A 19166-nucleotide genomic window follows, 5' to 3' on the forward strand; every position below is an offset into this window, starting at 1 on the left:
GATCATTAAAAAGAGTAAAAGCGATGGATCCCCTACAAATATTGTTGTATACATTAAAAAAGGTGGATCATTAAAAAGAGTAAAAGCGATGGATGCCCTACAAATATTGTTGTATACATTAAAAAAGGTGGATCATTAAAAAGAGTAAAAGCGATGGATGCCCTACAAATATTGTTGTATACATTAAAAGAGAGATACTTTTGGTGACTTTGCATTAAGGATTTTAGTGTAATGAGGAGGTCAGATTGGTGAGTGTTTAGATTTGAGTGGAAGAAGTCACGGAATTTAACCAAGGGCAGACAGCGCCGCCAAGATAAATCTAAGGGTATTTTTTTTTTAATTTTAAAAAAGTTATTATTATTATTTTTTAGGTTAGAAGTGACTGGGATGTGTCTGTAGGCAGCATAACATGATTAAGTAGAGAGGGAGAGACTGAAGATGACTCTGAGGGTGAGGATGACAGAAATAACAATTTGCCGGTTTTCTGAAGCAACATCCAATAATGGATTACTTGGGCAATCCACAAGCATTTATTAATTAAATGCTGGGGGGGGGGGGGGCGGGGGTAGAGAGAAAGGCAAAAAGAGAAGCTGCCTTGAGGGGCTCACACTCTGGTGACAGACAGCACATAAATGACCGCAGACGGAATCTGTGAGTGAGAAGGTGCTCTCAGAGGCTCTGAATGGTCCCGTGCATCGAGCGCTGGGCTTGGCGTTTAGAAGACCTAAGTTCGAATTTTACCTCAGATCCTTACTGGCTGTGTGATCCTGGGCAAGTAGCTTCCCCCGGCTACCTCAGTTTCCCCATTTGTAAAATGAGCCGGAAAAGGAAATGGCGAACCCCGACCGGGTCTTTGCCAAGAAAACCCCTCGGATGTTATCACGGTCCTCATTTTACACATGAGGAGACGGAGGGACACAAGCAGCTGAGGCTGCATGAAAACAGCTCTTTCTGGTTCCTGGCCCAGCGCGTTCCTTTCCAGGCGTTCAAATCACGTTATTATTCACACCCGTGTGAGCGTCGTCACACACCCACGTGAAAAGGAGTTGGTGACCGCCCTGTGGAGCCAGGTCGGAGCGCGCATGCGTGCTCAGAAGACTCTGATGCGCTTCCTTTTCTCCGCCCCTTGCGCATGCGCATGGCCTCCCCCGGCGTCCGGTCCGCTTCCTGAGGCACAGCTGCGGGTGACCGCTGTGGCGGGGGCGGTGGCAGCTCCTTTATCTGGGTCTTCGGGGCTCTCGTGAGTGTTCGCGCGGTCCGGGACCCCACTTCTCGTCACCCGCCCCGTCTCCGCGCCGCCCTGGGTCTGGACTGCCGGGACGGCTCTGCGAGGTTTTGTCTTTGCCCGGGCAAGACCCGGGGAAGCCTGGAGCGGCCGCAGACCTTTATCCGGCGCGGCCCGGGGCCGGGGTCTGAGGTTCCCGGCCTGCTGCCCCTGACGCGGCAGCGGGAGGAGGGAGGAGACGGGGCCGGGAGACCCTACTGGGGGGTGGGGCTCAAAACCCACGCCCACTCCCGACGCTTCCGGGCTGGGGGACCCCCGATCCCGGGACTAGCCCTCTGACACCTGAACTTCAGCATCGGTGGGCAGAGTCCGGCGCTCGTCCCTGTCCCCCGCGACAAAACAGCGTCTCACCCCATCCCCCAGTCCGGTCCTGTATACACACTTCGGACCAAAGTGCGCGGATCAATAGTGATCCGTACTTATGGAGCACTCGGCCAGTGGGAGGACTCCGATATTTGCCTGGCCCGGGGTTTAAATGCTGTAGCCCCTCCCCGGAAACCTCCTTCCCGCGATGATGGTTTTAAATTCAATTGAAAGGCGGAGCTTATACAAATTAAAGAAGGACCCTTTACTTGTATCCATCCCCACCTCAAGACACTGGTTACTCCTCAGTCTATGAGGACATTAAGCCACCTTCTCTCTACAAGAATCTTCCTTTTCTGTCATTTAGGAGTTTATGCTTTTCTATGAAAAGGGCTGCGGTACTGAACTGTGTTATTTCATAAAAACCACCTGCTGACACTTGGGGGAGACCAGCTTGTCTGTATTTTATGTTAGGATGTTTCTGTTAATAAGATTTAGGGACATTAGATATTGACGAGATAGTGATATTGACATTGACATTTGGCAGGAGTGGTTTTGAAAGCACCTGAAATTAGCCACTCAGGTTCTAGGGATGAGTAATACCTTTTGTGTGTAGATTGCAGCTTACAAACTGCTTTCCTGACTTTTTTTTTCCCCTCCCCCTCATAACACGCCATAAAATAGATTGGGCAAATACTATTACTTCATTTTATAGATTAAAAAAAAATTAGATTTATAGAAGTTAAGTAACCTGTTCAGGATCGAAGATGTAGAATTCAGGTCTTTTGAATCCTTTTCCATGATTTTTATACATTGTTCTGTTACTGTCTTAAGATGTTTCTCATCATATATCCATTTATGGATGATCGGTCTATAGGGGTGTTAGTATTAGAACGTTACTAGACTTTTTTTTTTAATACCTTTTTGGATTTAGATGTTGATTTTTAAAATCTAGAATGTTGATTGTGGCACAACACAGTGGAAATGCCAATTTGAGTGATTCAAATTCACTTTCTTGTCAACTTTTAAAATTTATTTATTTTATTTTTTCCATTTTATTTATTTATTATTTTCTTACTTCATTTTATTCATTTACTTTATTTTATTTTTTATTATTTATTTATTTTACTTTTATTATTGAGACTATAAACTACAATATAACTTAGTATTTTAGATTCCCAACTTCCTAAATTGTGGATTGTGAATCCAAATGGGTTGTGACATGATTTATTATCAGTAAATGTTTGATTTGTATGCCTACACCTGGGATCGTTTAAAAATTTCTCAAGATGAAAAGAGTTTGTGAGTGGAAAAAGTTTAAGAAGCCCTGTTTTAGATGACCAACTTTCAAAGTGTGTGTTATTATGTTTGTTTCAAAATCATAGCTCAGTACAATTTTTAAAGAAAATCTGTCTGTATTTAAAATCCTGACTTTATAAAATAGTTAATTATACAATTATTATTTGACTTTTCAAAAAAGTAAGTTTCTCCTTTCTGTAAAAAGGAAGATAAAATATTCAAGCTTTACTGTAATAAATATTTAACTTGAAAATTTCTTGTTTCAGATATTCTGTAAATGATGCCAAACGAAGCTACTCAACTCTCAGGTCAAACTCAAGAGAAAGATTATTTAAATAGCCAGTCTTTCAGCAATGCTGAAGAAACAACCATTGGTTCCGAAAATGGTGCAGCTCTTGATAAAATGGAAGAAAGTTTCACTCCTTCTGCTTTTAATAATAGGCCATCCACTTCTTCAGTGGTTGGTATGTTTGAAGTCCCAAGAAAAGGACCGCCGGTGTTGCACATAGATAGACAACAAATTCAGTCTGTAGAACAAAGTGCTCAAGCAGTTGAACTCAAAGATTTGGGAGTTGATGTCTATGACCAAGATGTGTTAGAACAAGGAGTGCTTCAACAAGTAGATAGAGCAATTCATGAAGCTAACAGGGCAGCTCAACTAGCTGAAGCAGAAAAAGAATACCATTCAGTTTTAGATGATCTCAGGTAAGCTAATACCGTCTTTAATGTGGGAGTTTCTATTTAAGATAGAGTGAAAAAGTTAAAAAGCCATAGCATTTTAGAAAATAGAGATGATTCAAATTTACTATTTAAAATAGAATTTATTAATTATTTTTAAGTTTTTTTGAACTTTCCCCTGAACAAGTTAGGATGATGACAGATTAATTTTCTGTTGAACTTCTTTACTTGACTTGCAAATTTGTTTTCAGTGTTAAATAATGATTGATTCATAGTATCAGAGACTCTATGGTGGAAGGGGCTCTTAGGTTACTAAGAGAAGACTGAGGAGTCTTAACCCTGGCTTAACCCTTAAAACATAACTGAGCTGAACCTGGTACATTGTCTGTCATCAGATATAAGTCCTCTTTATACTACCCTGCACTTTTTTTTGAGAATCATCAATCATCATCATCTACCATGGTCTTTTTTTTTTTTTTTTTTTTTAAATTGGAGGAAAAGCACTTTGTTCTTTCCAGTTATTTTATAAAAGTTTAAGCTGGGGAGAATATTGATGCTTTTTATTATTAAGTAGACCACAAGTGTGGTAGAAAGCTTGTTGGATCTGGATTGTATTTAGTTTAGAAGTAGCTTAATATAGTCAAGATTATTCATTTTGCATTTTAAATAAATATATTTCATTTTCAATTTCAATTTAAATAAATATATGTCCAACTTTAGATCCTGTTATCCTAAGAGGTAATTGTTCTTTCAGAATATCTTTTTTAAAAGTCTTTAGAAAAAATATAAACACACAAAATTGCTTAAATATCAAGCAGATAGAATTTTAATCTGCATTATGAAAATTGAAACCTGTATTTTAGAAATAACACCATAATGGCAATTGGCTGTATATAGGGTAATAAAATCCCTTCTCTTAAGGATGTATAATAAAAAATTCAATTTGCTTTAAATGATACTGACCCAGAAAGTGCTGGGACTAGAATTGTACTTTAATCAAGATGGCGAGGTTCATTCTCTCATATACACAAAATCTGTCTGTCAGTCTATCGATGCTGCTTCTTAAAGCATCAAGAATTCAATAAATATAGGGAAATTTTAATGTATTTTCTAATTAAGTGTAAAAAGTTTTTAACATTTATTTTTAAAACACTTGATTTTCAAAAATTATTTCTTTTTCTTTCTCTTTCCCCATTTCTTGAGAAGGCAAGCAATTTGATATATTTTCTATATTGTGCAATCAGGCAAAACATATAGGAATTTAGTATTGAGTAGAAATATTTACTGTCCTCTGCTAATTCTAAGAACTTTAGAAGGGTGTTCTATTTTGATAAAAAAGGTCACAAGATTTTGATCTTTGAGGTGATTTTCAAGAACTAATTTTTCTTAATTTGAGAAAAGAGGTCTTTATCAGAGAAACAGGCTCTACAATTTTTTGATATTTCTTTGCTGTCCATCATACATTTTATCAAACTGTAGTTTCTCTGATTCTCTTTTAATTATGTCTTTTTTTGCTTTGTCTGATATCATGATTACTATCCCTAACTTTTTTACTTCAGCTGAAGTATAATAGATTCTCTCCATCACCATATTTTAACTGTTTTTTTTTTTTTCTGTTTCAAATGTGTCTCTTGTAAGCAACATGCTGTTGGACTTTGGTTTCCAATTATTTTGCTGCCATCTTTCTGTTTCATAGATAAGTTCATCCCATTCCCTTTCATGATTACTAAATATTTCTACCCATCTTATTTTTTTCTGTTTATTATTCTTTCTTTTTATCCTCAAAAGTTTGTTTTGCTTTTGACCGTTGCCTCTCTTAGTCTGCCTTCTCGTACCCCCACTTCCTTTCCCTTGTTTTCTCTTCCTATTTCCTTACTAAACAAGATAGGTTTTTGTACCGTGTGTGTGTGTGTGTGTGTGTGTGTGTGTGTGTGTGTGTGTGTGTGTGTTTGTATGTGTAAGTAATGTTCTCTCTAAAATTTAATGTTATCTTCTTGGTGTTTCCTTGGAGTCTCTGGAGGCAGCCTTAGTTTCAGTTCAGTAATCATCCCAAAGGCAGCCAGGGATTAAAGTCCAAATCCTTTATTGTTTCCTTCAAAGTCTTGTCTCCTTCACTTGGGGCTCAGCTATTTTTCTGGAGGAGTTCCGGATCTTGGTTTCAATGTTCTCCACAGGACAGCCTGCTACCATTTCTCTGTCTTCCTTAGTTCTGATTCTGGCTGAAACTCTTGAGAGCTTCTTGCTTATATGCCCCAAATTGAGTGTACACCAATCATTATATCACTAGGAAACCATTATTTGTTGTAGGATTAAATCAATCTTACTGAACCATGCTAAATTAGATAACTATTATCTCTATCAGCTCCACTGACATGTGTATATGCGTGTGTCCTACCCTCTTTGAACCAATTCTGATTAAGTATGTGATTTAACTATTGCCTGCTACCACCCTCCCCCATCCCCCCACTTTAAAAGCTTCTCCTTTTGCTTCTTTTTTTTGTGAGATAATTTTTCTCATTCTACTTCTCCCTTCTCCCAATGCAGTCCTCTTTCTTTCTTTCTTTTTTTTTTTTGACATGACCCATTCTTGATTCTTACTCTTTATTGGTTTATATATAACTTTATGTAAAATAAATTTTTTTCACTTTTTTATAAGAGGTTTTTATTTTTCAAAATACATACTATTGTGTCCTGCTTTCTAGAGCCCCAAAATTGGGGCAACAAAACATACTGTGCTTTCTAGAGCCCTCACACAGGCGTGATTAAAATACCATGTCCTGCTTTCTAGAACCCCCAAGCTGGGGTGATTAAAATATACCATCTTAGTGGAGAAGTGATGAGGCATAACTCCTGAGGGTGGTGGAAATATGGAGTCCATTTATTCCCAGTTCTTTCTCCTTTTTATATCCTCATACCCTTAATGTAACCAAAATAACACTGGGCATGTGCTAAGTATATGTGGGACCACATAAACAACTTGCTATTGAACATAGTTTGATACCTGGTATCATTCTTCTGCCTGGTATCACTCTGCTTCAATCACAACACAGGTTGTCACTGCCTCCTGACTTCTCAGGAAGGCTAAGAGCTCTTAGGGGAGGTGAGGAGCAGAACCAGACATTTTTAGCAGGTTCCCTCTAGGCTGAAGGGTCTTATACCTCACCCAGAATTCCCCCACTATCTGTGCCCTCTACACATACAAAGAAAGTTTTTTACATTCACCCTTGTAAAACCTTGTGTTCCAAATTTTTCTTCCTCCTTCCCCTAGACAGCAAGTAATTCAATATAGGTTAAACATTCACATTTGTTTTTAAAACTTTGAATTCCAGATTTGCTCCCTTCCTCCCCATTCTAATCTCACATTGAGAAGTCATATGTAAAGTTATGCAAAACATTTCCATAATAGTCATATTGTAAAATAAAAATGTAGATTTCCCTTACATCCCTCTCCCCCTAAAAAAAACTTAAGAAAAATGAAGCTTTTAAAAAATATGCTCCAATTTATATTCAGAGGTATCAGTTCTTTTTATATATATGAATACTATTTTTCATAAGTCCTTTAGAATAGTAATTGTATTGCTGAGAATAGCAAAGTCATTCATAGCTGATCTAGTTAAGCATGATTTTATAGCCCATTGGCCATAGTTTGTCTTTTAATCATTTATCAATTGGGGAATGGGCTCTTATTTATTTATTTTTTTAAAATTTAACTCAGGGGCAGCTAGATAGTACAGTTCAAATCTGGCCTCAGACACTTAACACTTTCTAGCTGTGACCCTGGGCAAGTCATTTAACCCCAATTGCCTCAGAAAAAAAAATTATTTCCTTTTATATCATTCTGATTTCTCTTAGTTTTTTCTCTCTCATTTCATTTTCAAAATCTATTTTGAGCTCTTCCATGGCTTGAGACCAGTTTTCATTTTTCTTAGAGGCTTTGGATGTAGGACTTTGACTTAGTTTCCTTCTTCTAAGTGTGTGCTTTGATCTTCTTAACCATCATAGTAATTTAGTAATCATAGAATATTTTTCTGTTGTTTGCTTACTTCCCCCATCTTTCTTGGCTTTAACTCCTTGGTAAAGAATGTATTTTCAGGATGGAAGGTATTATGTCTCAAACTATAAGGGTTTTGTGCAGTTATTTTCAGAAATCCCTACAGGCACCTGACACTGCCACTGCTGCCGAGGCACATTTCTGGAGTGATGTTTCCCAAGACCCTCTCATTCTAGTGAGACAGACCTTAGTGAGAGGCTGATCTTTCAAGTCATCTTCTCTGGGTTGAGAGATTGGAAATTGCCAGTACTGATGCTGATTCAGAGACACCAAGTCCCGGTTCTGCTTTGCTGGTGCCTAGGCCGAGGCCAGCTCTGTACTGAGGCAGTCTGTGCCAGGACTGTGGCACCCTGGTGCCACAGACCTTTCCTGCTATACTTCCAAGTTATCTTTCGTTGCAGGATTGTTTCACTACATCTTTTTGTGGATTCTGATACCCTAAAATTTGCTTAGTCATTATTTAAAAGAATTTGGAAAGGTTTGGAGGAGAACTTGTCATTACTTTACCCTGTTGATTCCCCATTTCTCTATCTTGATTCCCCATTTCTCTTTTTTAACCCTTAATTTTTTTTGGAGATCATCCTAACATAATTGGTGTGACCCCTGTCTATGCAGACTACTTTTAACTGTTTTATTAAGGATAAAATTCTTAGAAATTGCTTGCATTATTTTCCCATATACAAATATAAACTGTTTAACCTTATTGAGGCCTTTATAATTTCTATTTCATGTTTATCTTCTCATGCTTGAGTCTTATGTTTAAATGTCAAATTTTCTGTTCAGTACTGGTCTTATGAGGAATGCTTGAAAATTCTGTTTCATTATGTGTCCATTTCTCACTACCCTCCCTTCTCCCTTTGATTGTATTTAGTTTTGCTGTAATCCATGCTAGTTCCTTCATCTCCTGGAATATCAAATTCCAAGCCCTCCATTTTTTTTAATATGGAAACTTTGCCGTCTTGTATGGCTCTCTGATATTTGAATTGTTCCTTTTTGACTGTGTACAGTATTTTTATCTTGACATGGGAATTTTGGAATTTAATCATACTATTTCTGGTAAAATTTACATTTTTAGGATCTCTTTTAGGAAGTGATCAATGTATTTTTTCGATTTCTATTTTATCCTCTGGATCTAAGATGTTAGGGAAGTTTTCCTATATAATTTCTTGAACTCTGATATCTGTTTTGGTTTGTTGGTTTGTTTGTTTATATTTATTATGGCTTTCAGGTAAATCCAATCATTTTTAAGTTTTCTCTCCTAGATCTATTTCCAGATCAATTGTTTTTCCCAAGATGTTTTTCCTATTTCCTATTTTTAAATTTTTTTATTGTTTTGATTTTGTTTTATTGTTTCTTCATGCCCATTGAAGTCATTAACTTCTATTTGTCCAGTTCTAGTTTTTAAAGAATTATTTTATTCATTGAGATTTTGTACCTCTCATCTTATTTGGCCAATTCTGCTTTTTAAAGTGAATTTTTGTACTTTTATCATTAGGCCAATTTTAATTAACATTAATATTTTTGGTACCTCTTTTACCAACTTGATAATTTTCATAATTTTTTGCACTATTCTCATTTATTTTCCCAATTTTTTTTTCTTTTTTTTCACTCTTTCTTTAACTCTTCCAGGAATTCTTGTTAAGTTTATGGCAAATACTTTTATTTGATTATAAATTTGATTTGGCTTTGATTATGGGAATTTTCATATTGTTATTTTCTTTTGAGGTTGTGTATTGGTCTTCTCTGCCATTGTGGGAGCTTTTTGTGTTTAAGTGCTTTTTTTAATTGTTTGTTCATTTTTTTCAGTTTTTAGTGCTTCCATGGTAGTATGATCCTGTTTTGTGTCCTGGTCTTTATGCAGGCAGGGTCCCTGCTTTCTTGTAGCCACAAGTGCAGATGCTTCTCTTGTGCTCTCTTGTGACCAACTGCAAGCACTTTTCTCTACCCTGAATCTGTGACCCAGAACATTTATGAGCAATAGACTTGTCAGTCAATGACAGCTATACCCAGATGTCAACAAAGGGTCCCTATAAATGTATTCCATTTTTAACTAGGTGTTCAATCCTCCCTTACCCAAGAACTCTCATTTTATTCAACTCATAGGCATCATTTATATTTTCATCATAAAGACTTAGATTTTTAATGAAAATTTATATGGACATGTAGAACACACAGTGTTGAAGAATAATAAATGACATGAATTATCTTAAGATCTGTATTTGAATCTTTCCTCCAAAACTTTTTAGCTGTGAGATACTGGCAAGTCACTTAAGTTCTTAGCATCAATTTCCTCTTCTATAAAATAAGAATAATAATAGATAAATTTTTTGAAGGATCAAATAAGATAATATTAGAGATGTTCTCAAAAATGAAATTCTGATTGTACATTCACAAATAATTTGTATTGTAGAGACATTTAAAGAGTTTTTGTACAGAGAACTTTTTGAGTTCATATTTAAAAAGGACATTTACAAATAATGGAAGTATAAAAATGGAACCAGTGATAATGCAGAAAAATTTCTTGGATCTTTGGTAGATTTGAATGTTAATGATCAGGATGAACTAAAACTCATAAGAAAATGTTAAATACCATAAAGATTGTTATTTTGGGTTCCTTTGAAACAAGAATAGGAAAGGGACAGAATCCATTCCTTGGGACAGATGGTATATTGTTAACAGGACATAGAATTATTTTATATCTGCTATGCCAAGATGAATGATATTTAGACCAGAAAATGTAGAACAAACTTAATGAAAAGAAATAAAACTTAAGATTTGTGAGGATAGAAGAGATGACTTATCTGTTCTAAATGAGATTATGTCTCTTGACCTGGATGAATTCTATCCCAAGGTACAGAGGTAATTTTTAGGTAAGATTTCTGGAAAAAGGAAGCATGAGACATTTCTAAAGCTTGATATCTTTTATTTTTTTTTTTAAAAGAGGGAAAGAGGTAGATCTTGTAAAGAAATAGTACCAGTGACTTTAATGTTTAAAAAAATTGTAAAACAGATTAGTAAACCGGTGGTTTGGGAACACTTAGAAAAAGAAGCTGTGGTCTCAGGGAGGTAGGATGGATGAATTAAAAATAAGTTTTACAAAACTACCCTTTTGAGGGGAAGAGTACTGGTAAATGAAAGAAGTGGCTCTAGCTGTTTAGTTGAGTCTGACTCTCTGTGACCCCATTTGGGGTTTTCTTAGCAGAGATACTGCAGTGCTTGCCATTTCCTTCTTCAGTCCATTTTACAGATGAGGAAACTGAGGCAAATGGGGTGAAGTGTCTTCCCAGAATCACTCAGCTAGTGTCTGAGGCCAGCTTTGAACTTGGAAAGATTAGTCTTTCTGGGAGTCCAGGCCCAGACCTCTGTCCAGTGTACCACTTTGCTGTCCTGTATGGCCCTAGAAGTGGTAGATATTTCAGCAAGGCATTTGAGACAATTTTTTTTGATATCCTTGTAGACAAGATGGAAAAATTTGGGTTTGGGCTAGATTGTAGTTGAATTGGATTGATTCATAATTGGTTGAACAACTGTATCTGGAGTGTGTTAATTAATCAGTTGTTATCAACTTAGAAGGAGGCCCCTTGTAGCATGCCACAAAACTTAATTCCTTGCCCTGTTGTATTCTTTTATTCCAAATGATTTGTATAAATGAGGCAATTCCAGTAGACACTTACTTGATGGAAAAAACCATCTACATCCAGAGAGAGAACTATGGAGATTGACAGTGGATCAAAGTATAGTATTTTCACTGTTTTTTTTTTTTTTTTTTTTTTTTTTTTTTTTTGTTGTTGTTGTTTACTTTTTTTTTTTTCTAATTTTTTCCTTTTTTAATCTGATTTTTCTTTCACAGTATGATAAATATGGTAATATGTTTAGAAGAATTGAACATGCTTAATCTATATTGGATTACTTGTTGTTCAGGGGAGGTAAAAAATGAGGAGGGAGAGAGAAAAATTTGGAATACAAGGTTTTGCAAGGATGAATGTTGAAAACTACCTTTGAATGTGTTTTGAAAAACAAAAAGCTATTATTATTAAAAAAAAAAACCACAAATGATTTGTATAATGTACAATCCATATCAAATTGCTTGTTGTCTTGGGAAGGGGGTAAGGAAGGGAAGGAGAAAAAAATGAATGTAGAAAACTATCTTTACAAGTAATTGGAAAAATAAAATACTATTGGGGAAAAAAACCAAAAAAAAAAAAAAAAAACTCAGTCCTGCTTTCTGCTTTTGGTTTTACCTGGGCTGCTGGTTCTTTGGGGCCCTACATTTAAAAAAAAAAAAATTTCTAATTTTCAAAACATGTGTGGGGAATCATTAACATTAGCCCTTGCAAAACCTTGTATTCCAATTTTCCCTCCCTTCCCCCTTGCCCTCCTCCTCTATCTAGAGTCTAGCAAGTAGTCCAATATACGTTAAACATGGTAAAATATATATGTTAAATCCAATAAATGCATATAGTTATACAATTTTGTGCTGCACAAGAAAAATCAAATCAAACCAGTTAAAAAAAAAAAAAAAAAGAAGAAGAAGCAGTAGCAAAATAAAATGCAAGCAAGCAACAACAAAAAAGAGTGAAAATGCTATGTGGTGATCCACACTCAGTTCCTACAGTCCTCTCTCTGGGGCAGATAGCTCTCTTCGTGACTGAACAATTGGAACTGGTTTGAATCATCTCATTGTTGAAGAGAGCAACATCCATAAGAATTGATCATTATATGATATTGATGTTGCCGTGTATAATAATCTCCTGGTTTTGCTCATTTCACTCAGCATCAGTTCATGTAAGTCTCTCCAGGCCTTTCTGAAATCATCCTATTGGTTGTTTCTTACAGAACAATAATATTCCATAACATTCATATACCACAATTTATTCAGCTAGTCTCCAATTGAAGGGCATCCATTCAGTTTCCAGTTTCTTGTGTGGCCCTACTCTGAGTTGACTCACTCTCTGTTGCCAGGCCTTCAAACATGCTCTTTTGCTAAATGCTCAAATTTATATGTCTAGAAGAAAGCCATCAGAGTGGTAGATTTCTGTCATATGGGGAATGCTGAAGTGGAGCTAATTAGCTTGGAAAAGGTTAGCTCTTGGGGAGACATAGTAGTTCTAAAGTTTCTGTGTAACAGAAAGGAAAAACTACAACATAAATGAAATGAGCCATTTCCTAAGTGATACTGAGGTTAGTAAGTCAACAAGCATTTATTGATCATTCAGTGTGAGTATTTAAAGACTGGATGGCTACTTTATCAGAAATGTTAAAATTGATATTCATGTATTAGAAAGGATTGTAATAGATGAGCTTAAAGATTTTAACTAGATTTTAAATCTAAGAGCTAAAAGCTTTTTAACGTTTTTAATCACAATTTTTACATATATTACAAATATATAAAGATACAAGTATAAAAATTACATGGATCTGTTATGAAAATTAAAATGTTATTTTCAGTTATTTTAGAAACAAAATTAGATGGCTAGTTGTCATACATTGGACAATGAATTTCTCTTCTCAAAGTAGATTGACAAAAAGTTGAGGAAAGAATTAGTAAAAATGAGTAACAAATTGAAGTCTGTTTTTATTCAGATGTTCTAGATTATTCAGAGTTCTGTGATTTTCTTAGTAAGAGAATTCCTTCCACTAGTACAGGGCTCATGTGCCACTAACAAAATGATTAGTTATCTTAGGTTGAGAGTGAAAGTGGCTTGCTCATGATCACACAGTAAAAATTAAAAATTATGAGAGGTGGGATTTGATTCCAGTCATTCTGATTCCAAGAACCTGTAGTGTTAAATTCATAGAAACAAGGCAGTTTGGCAGCATGTTGACTTAGAAGACCATAAATTAACATTATCTATGTTATGTTGTGTTTTTATTTATTTCATTTAACACTTTCCAATTATATTTTAATCTGGTTTAGGCTATAAGTGAGTTTGACGTGCTGGTCTTTTGTGCTACATAGATACAGTACTCTAATAAATAGTTGTTTTGAGTTGGTCAATAAAATAGTAAAATAAAAAAAAACATTTTTTTCACATTCAACTGTCTTCCATGATGAATTTTTAAAACTTATACTTGCTTTCTAATAGTATAATGGACTATTCCTTTTATATGATTTACAAGTGGTAATAAGTTAATGGTTTTTTACTGTGTGTAGAATTAAAATAGCCATAGAAATAAAAATTACCAGGTTTGGACTGTCTGTGATCCTTTCAGATATTTTTGTAGCTAACAGTAAGATTTCTAGTTTATTATTCATTTAATATCTACTCAATATACTATGGAATATTATTGTTTTTTGATATCTTCCTGTTATTAAAATTGGAAAATACCTATAATAGAGTAGAAAATAATTTTTTTTCTTATTTTTCAGGTCATGTACAACATCTCTAAAGCAAATTGATACAATTATTGAGCATCTTAGTCCTCAAGCTGTCAACAACAAAGATATCAACAGAAAACTAGATTCTGTAAAGAGACAGAAATGTAACAAGGTGATTGGAGAAAAGCATTTATTGTTTTCTAGCATTAAAAAAGGGTGCTATCTGAAGTGATTTACTCATTTATAGAATATTGTCCAAAGTCTGTACAATATTTCAAGGGAAGTCAAATTGTAGTTAGCTTAAAATTTTTAAAAATTCTGATATTTAATTCTCATCCATAACATTGCATATTAATATTGAATAGACACAGAAACAGAATTTCTTCACTAAGTTTATTTATACTAGTTTGGAATGGATAGCCTAGATTTAACCATTTACTTTTCTTTTACTGACTTACTCATTTTCACATTCATAGACATTTTTCTCCCTTTACTCAATATTTTTGTCCCCTGTCCTATTATGTCCTGTTTTCCTATCTTATATCAGAGTCTCAGCATTCCCAGTGTCCTTCAAGATTTAATGGAAACTCTTGCCTTCTATATGAGACCTTTTCTGATTCCCTATCTACCATAACTTCTCTCTCTTTCTCTCATCATCTTTGGTTTTTTGTACCTAGGTATATGTGTATTTGTTTGTCTTTTCCCATAAAATATAGATTTTTTGAAGGAAGGAGCTACAAGACATTGTAACTCCAATGTCTAGAATAGGATATAAGTACTTAATAAATACTTACTGATTAATTCATATGATATGAAATACTTTTAGGTTTTTTATTACCTATAGCTTCATAAAAATTCACTGTATCATTTGGGCCCAAGTCTTTTTGCCTTTTCACTACTTTCTGTATACTAAAAGGGGCTGACAAGTTATTGTTCTCAAAGCAGATTTATTATTAATGAGGTAGATTCATCAAATCTTTTATTTTTCTTCTGTCAGTGCAAACACAGACCTAGCATACCATACCTTCCTGTGCTCACTTTTTGTTACTTAGAACTGACATTAATAATATTTCTCTGATTTCCTATCACTTACCTAGTTTTCTTTTGATTTACTTTGGTGGCTAGAATATCTAGACACAGTGAGTTATGAGGTTCTTAGAAGGTATTATAGAATGAAGTTCTAGGAAAGAATGGGAAATCAGAGAGGTGGCTGCTTGTCAGCTTACAAAGCCAGTGTATGGAGAGATGGTAAAGATACTGTCTTGGATGGGAGGAGATAGTACAGCAGTTAGAAATGACCAAGTTGTAGACTGGTTTAGGTATCTAATAAGTGGTCACTTAGGTAGGTGAAGTGAGACTCACAGTAAGTAGTTTAGGGAAGGGAGATAACTTAGTTCAGAGAGAAGGGATCAGAATTAGAAGTAGAGTTTGTGATAGTTGATGTTGAGTAGGTGTCAGGTGGTTCTCCCATGCAGATAGTGTTGATTTTAGGAAAACAAATGATGGTTAAATAGGTACCAAAATTGTTAGGCATAAATAGCCCCAGCGAGTGGTTGGTAGAAGAAAAATGTTATTAGATGAGAGTGCAGCAAGGAGTGGGGTCACTGATCCATGAACCAGTCATTTCACTGGGTGACAGATAGTACAGCAGCATTATAAAAAATTTTTATCTCCTCTTTATTAGTATAATTTACTGCTATTTCCCTGCTAATATAGGAGGGAAAATTTGTGTTGACCTGGAGCTACTTGCCATTCTAGGAACTTTTTCAGTCTTTAGAATTTCAGCTCTACTTTCTGAAGAACAGTGATATAAAACAGAGTTATAAAATCAATTCAACATAGTCCTTATATAGTTTTTTTTTTCAATAATTTCTCTTTGTAGAATGCAGAGTTGTGAGTGAGGCTTCTTGAAATGAGAGAGAGAGAGAGAGAGGAAGAGGGAGGAGGGGGAGAGAGAGAACGAGGGAAACAGATCTAGCAAGTACTATGAGGCAGTAAACTACAGAGGAAAATTATAAGTGATTGAGATGTGGTAATTGGTCTCAGGATTGCCTTTCTTTTCAAGTTTTATTCAAGCCTATATCCCGAAGGTTTGGGGTAGGAAGATCCATAAAATCATTTCTTCCCTAGCTCTCTGCCTGTTACCTCTGTACAGAGTTGGAGGAACAATTGTGGGGCCTTGTGTTCTCAAGTATAGAGAGATGAGGTAAAAATGGAGATGTTAGGGAGAAGACTATAGTACTTCAAGGATTGGTTATTTTTGTTAGTATGGCTACTCCATCCACCAGTGCTGATCGCAGTCCTTCCTTAGATGATCTTTTTATAGTGGGAAGATTTCAGTGTGCTTGTATGTGCTATAGAAATACTTTACTAATAGATTACAATAGCACATTTCATCAGGTTAATCACTTAATTGTCATGCCTCTCTCTTGGAGTGTTGAAATTATACTTGAGAAGTAGAGACTGGCATTGTGAAAATATACTTTTGTAGCAAGTTTGCTGAAGCTTCATATCACCATATTTTACTTGTCAGTTTGATGATTATAGCATGGGAATGATAATTTTGCATAAAAATATTTTGAGTATCAGTAGTTGGTAAGACAATTACTGCTAATCAGAAGTTGAGAATATATGTGCAGGAAGTTCCTCTTGTTCCACTTTCAAAGTTTTTATAGATATTTATGTTAATATTTTGAATTTGAGAGAAAGAAACTTCCTGATACCTTTTCTAACTTGGATATTTGTTATTCAAGGAAAAACAACTAAAGAAGATTAAAGCCAAACAAAAGCGTCTTCAAGCCATACTTGGTGGAGCAGAGAGAGCAATTGAAGCAAATCTTGTAGATTTAGAAGATGATGAAGGTGAGAAAACAAAAGTTTCTTTTTGTTATTATTTTTCTCCTGCCTTTGTCATAGAAAAATAATAAGGATAATTGAGCTGGAGAATTAGAATTTTTGTCAGTGTGATTAGTAATACACTTGGGTTATTTTGAGACTTGCGTTACAGAGAGATGATCCAGTCAAGTCTCATATCCTTAAGAGAAGTATGAGAAGAAGAATATCTCAAGCAGAAGCAGTTTGCTGTAAGGGAGGCTCGACTTAAAGGAAAAAAAAAGAGAGCTTTGGAGAAAATTCTATTGGCAAAATAAATTTAGAAAAATTCTCTTAACTTGCAAAATCATGCATGACTATTAAATTATATAGTTCCTCCCCCCCCTCATCGCTGGGGTTAAGTGACTTGCCCAGGGTCACACAGCTAGGAAGTGTTAAGTGTCTGAGACCAAATTTGAACTGGGGTCCTCCTGAATTCAGGGCTGGTGCTCTATAGCGCCACCTAGCTGCCCCTAATTATATAGTTTTTAAAAGAGAGAAAGTCAGATTCTTGCTCAGTACTTTAGAGATTGGATACACTAACCATTGTGCTTGGTAAAATAATCTTAATACCTTCTTGCAAGTAATTTAAGGAAGTTGATTTAACATCTTATTTGAATTGTATTGTGTAAGTATAGTATCATCAGTCCATAGTCAGAATACTCTCAGATTTTATGGGAAGTAAATCATATTCAACAAAAATCCTTTTATATAAAGAAATGTATAAGCACATATAAATTGTTCTATTATCTTATTTTTTTAATCATTATTAGTCCCTATTTGTCCTGGAACGATACAACTTTGCAATAATTTTTCTTTGATTTTAGTAGCCACTATTATATCCTCCTTGAAATAGAAACTTATGATTCATAGCATTTGAACTCTCTGAGAAGAAATTATTTGTATGGGTTTTTCTCTTATTTTATCCAAAATTTGGCAAAAGAATTTTTTTTTTTGCTATTGGGGTTGAGTTGCCTAGAGTCACACAGCTAGTAAGTGTTAAGTGTCTGAGGCCAGGTTTGAACTAAAGATTTTTCTGACTTAAGGGCCGGTGCTTCATCCACTAGGCTATCTAGCTGTCCCACAAATAGCTCTTTGGTTTGGTGACAATTACTAGGTATGATCTTTAAAGCTGGAGATATCACTTCATCTTGCTCCTGTCCTGTGTTTTCTTTTCTTTTGATAGTTGGTTTCTAGTTCTAAAATTCACCTGTTTTTGTGGTCCTATCAGATTCTAAAATGTGACATTTTAAAATTCATTTTATCATAAATAGTTAATGATGGGTTATTTTGGAATGGGTAGTGACTAAAATCTAAGTTTAAGGGTGATTTATTTTAATATCCTAATATTTTCTTTTGACAAACTAATATTTGAGACTATAATTAATCCCTGAATTACATTAAATATGGAGATGCAAGATACTCACTATAAAAAAGATCTTTGTTTTTTAGCTTAGGATACTCTTGGGCATTATTTCCATCTATGTAGATTGCAACCTTGCACAAACAATAGATAAAAGTCTTACATTGCTGATTGAAGCTCACAGAGGTTGGGGGAGGGAAGACAGGTGGGAGAAGAAGGTGCCTTCCTTGTTCAGGGCTTTGCGCGGGGAAGCACATGGTAGATCTTGAAGTCCAAAGTGGGGTGAGGTTGGGGCTGTAGAGGAAAGAAGGAAGGAATGAACTTGGCTGACTAGAGTGCTTCCTTCAAATAGAAATTCTTGGAGCTGATGAAGCAGAGGAAGGGACAGAGGAATCTTCCAACTTGAGAAGGCTGCTCAGACATAGCAGTAATAGCATCCTTAAGCTCTGAGGAGATTAGAATAGAATGGCAAGAAATGGAAAACCTATTTAAACAACCTTCAATGCTCTTAATGAATTCTCCATGGAAGATGTTTATGGTTGTCTTAGATGCTGAGCTTGAATTTTGAGGCCATTTATTTCAACATCTCCATTTATAGTGAGTGAAACTTGATGCCTTGGGAGATTAAGTAGCTCATGCCAGATAGCTAGTAAGTTTCATAAGAGGTTATTGAACTACTTACTTCTTTTCACCAGCTGCAATGGTGAAAAGAATGTCTATTCTCATGAGATTATAGATGCATCCAAGGATCTAAAGATGTATGGGGCTATCGAGTGGACTCTAGTTGATGTGAAGGCTCTAATAGTAGTGAAAACAAAAATGAACTAAGATCATCTCTGGTCATAAGGACCCCAGAGAGAGTCTGGTGGAGCTGAGAAATTCCAGGAAGTTTAGGAGACTTCTAAAAATGAAAGAGTTCCCCCTGCCTTAAGACCAGGGATGAACTTGTCTAGTTGAGCCTCTCTTCTTCCTAAGGTCCCAGGTAGTTCTTAACAAT

At 35.5% G+C, this 19166-nt stretch overlaps 1 protein-coding gene across 2 annotated transcripts in view; it reads left to right on the forward strand.

Moving 5' to 3' along the window:
• Positions 1 to 1120: 1120 nt before the first annotated feature.
• Positions 1121 to 19166, forward strand: part of ERCC6 (ERCC excision repair 6, chromatin remodeling factor) — a 110710-nt gene continuing 92664 nt past the window's right edge. For both annotated transcript variants that reach the window (XM_074296099.1, XM_074296100.1), the window contains exons 1-4: positions 1121 to 1240; positions 3154 to 3592; positions 13987 to 14107; positions 16689 to 16797. In XM_074296099.1, the coding sequence (XP_074152200.1) occupies positions 3165 to 3592; positions 13987 to 14107; positions 16689 to 16797 (658 nt within the window). In that variant the 5' untranslated portion in view covers positions 1121 to 1240; positions 3154 to 3164. The remainder of the gene's footprint in view (positions 1241 to 3153; positions 3593 to 13986; positions 14108 to 16688; positions 16798 to 19166) is intronic.

This window comes from Sminthopsis crassicaudata, chromosome 2 (assembly GCF_048593235.1).
Source record: "Sminthopsis crassicaudata isolate SCR6 chromosome 2, ASM4859323v1, whole genome shotgun sequence".
NCBI lineage: Eukaryota > Metazoa > Chordata > Mammalia > Dasyuromorphia > Dasyuridae > Sminthopsis > Sminthopsis crassicaudata.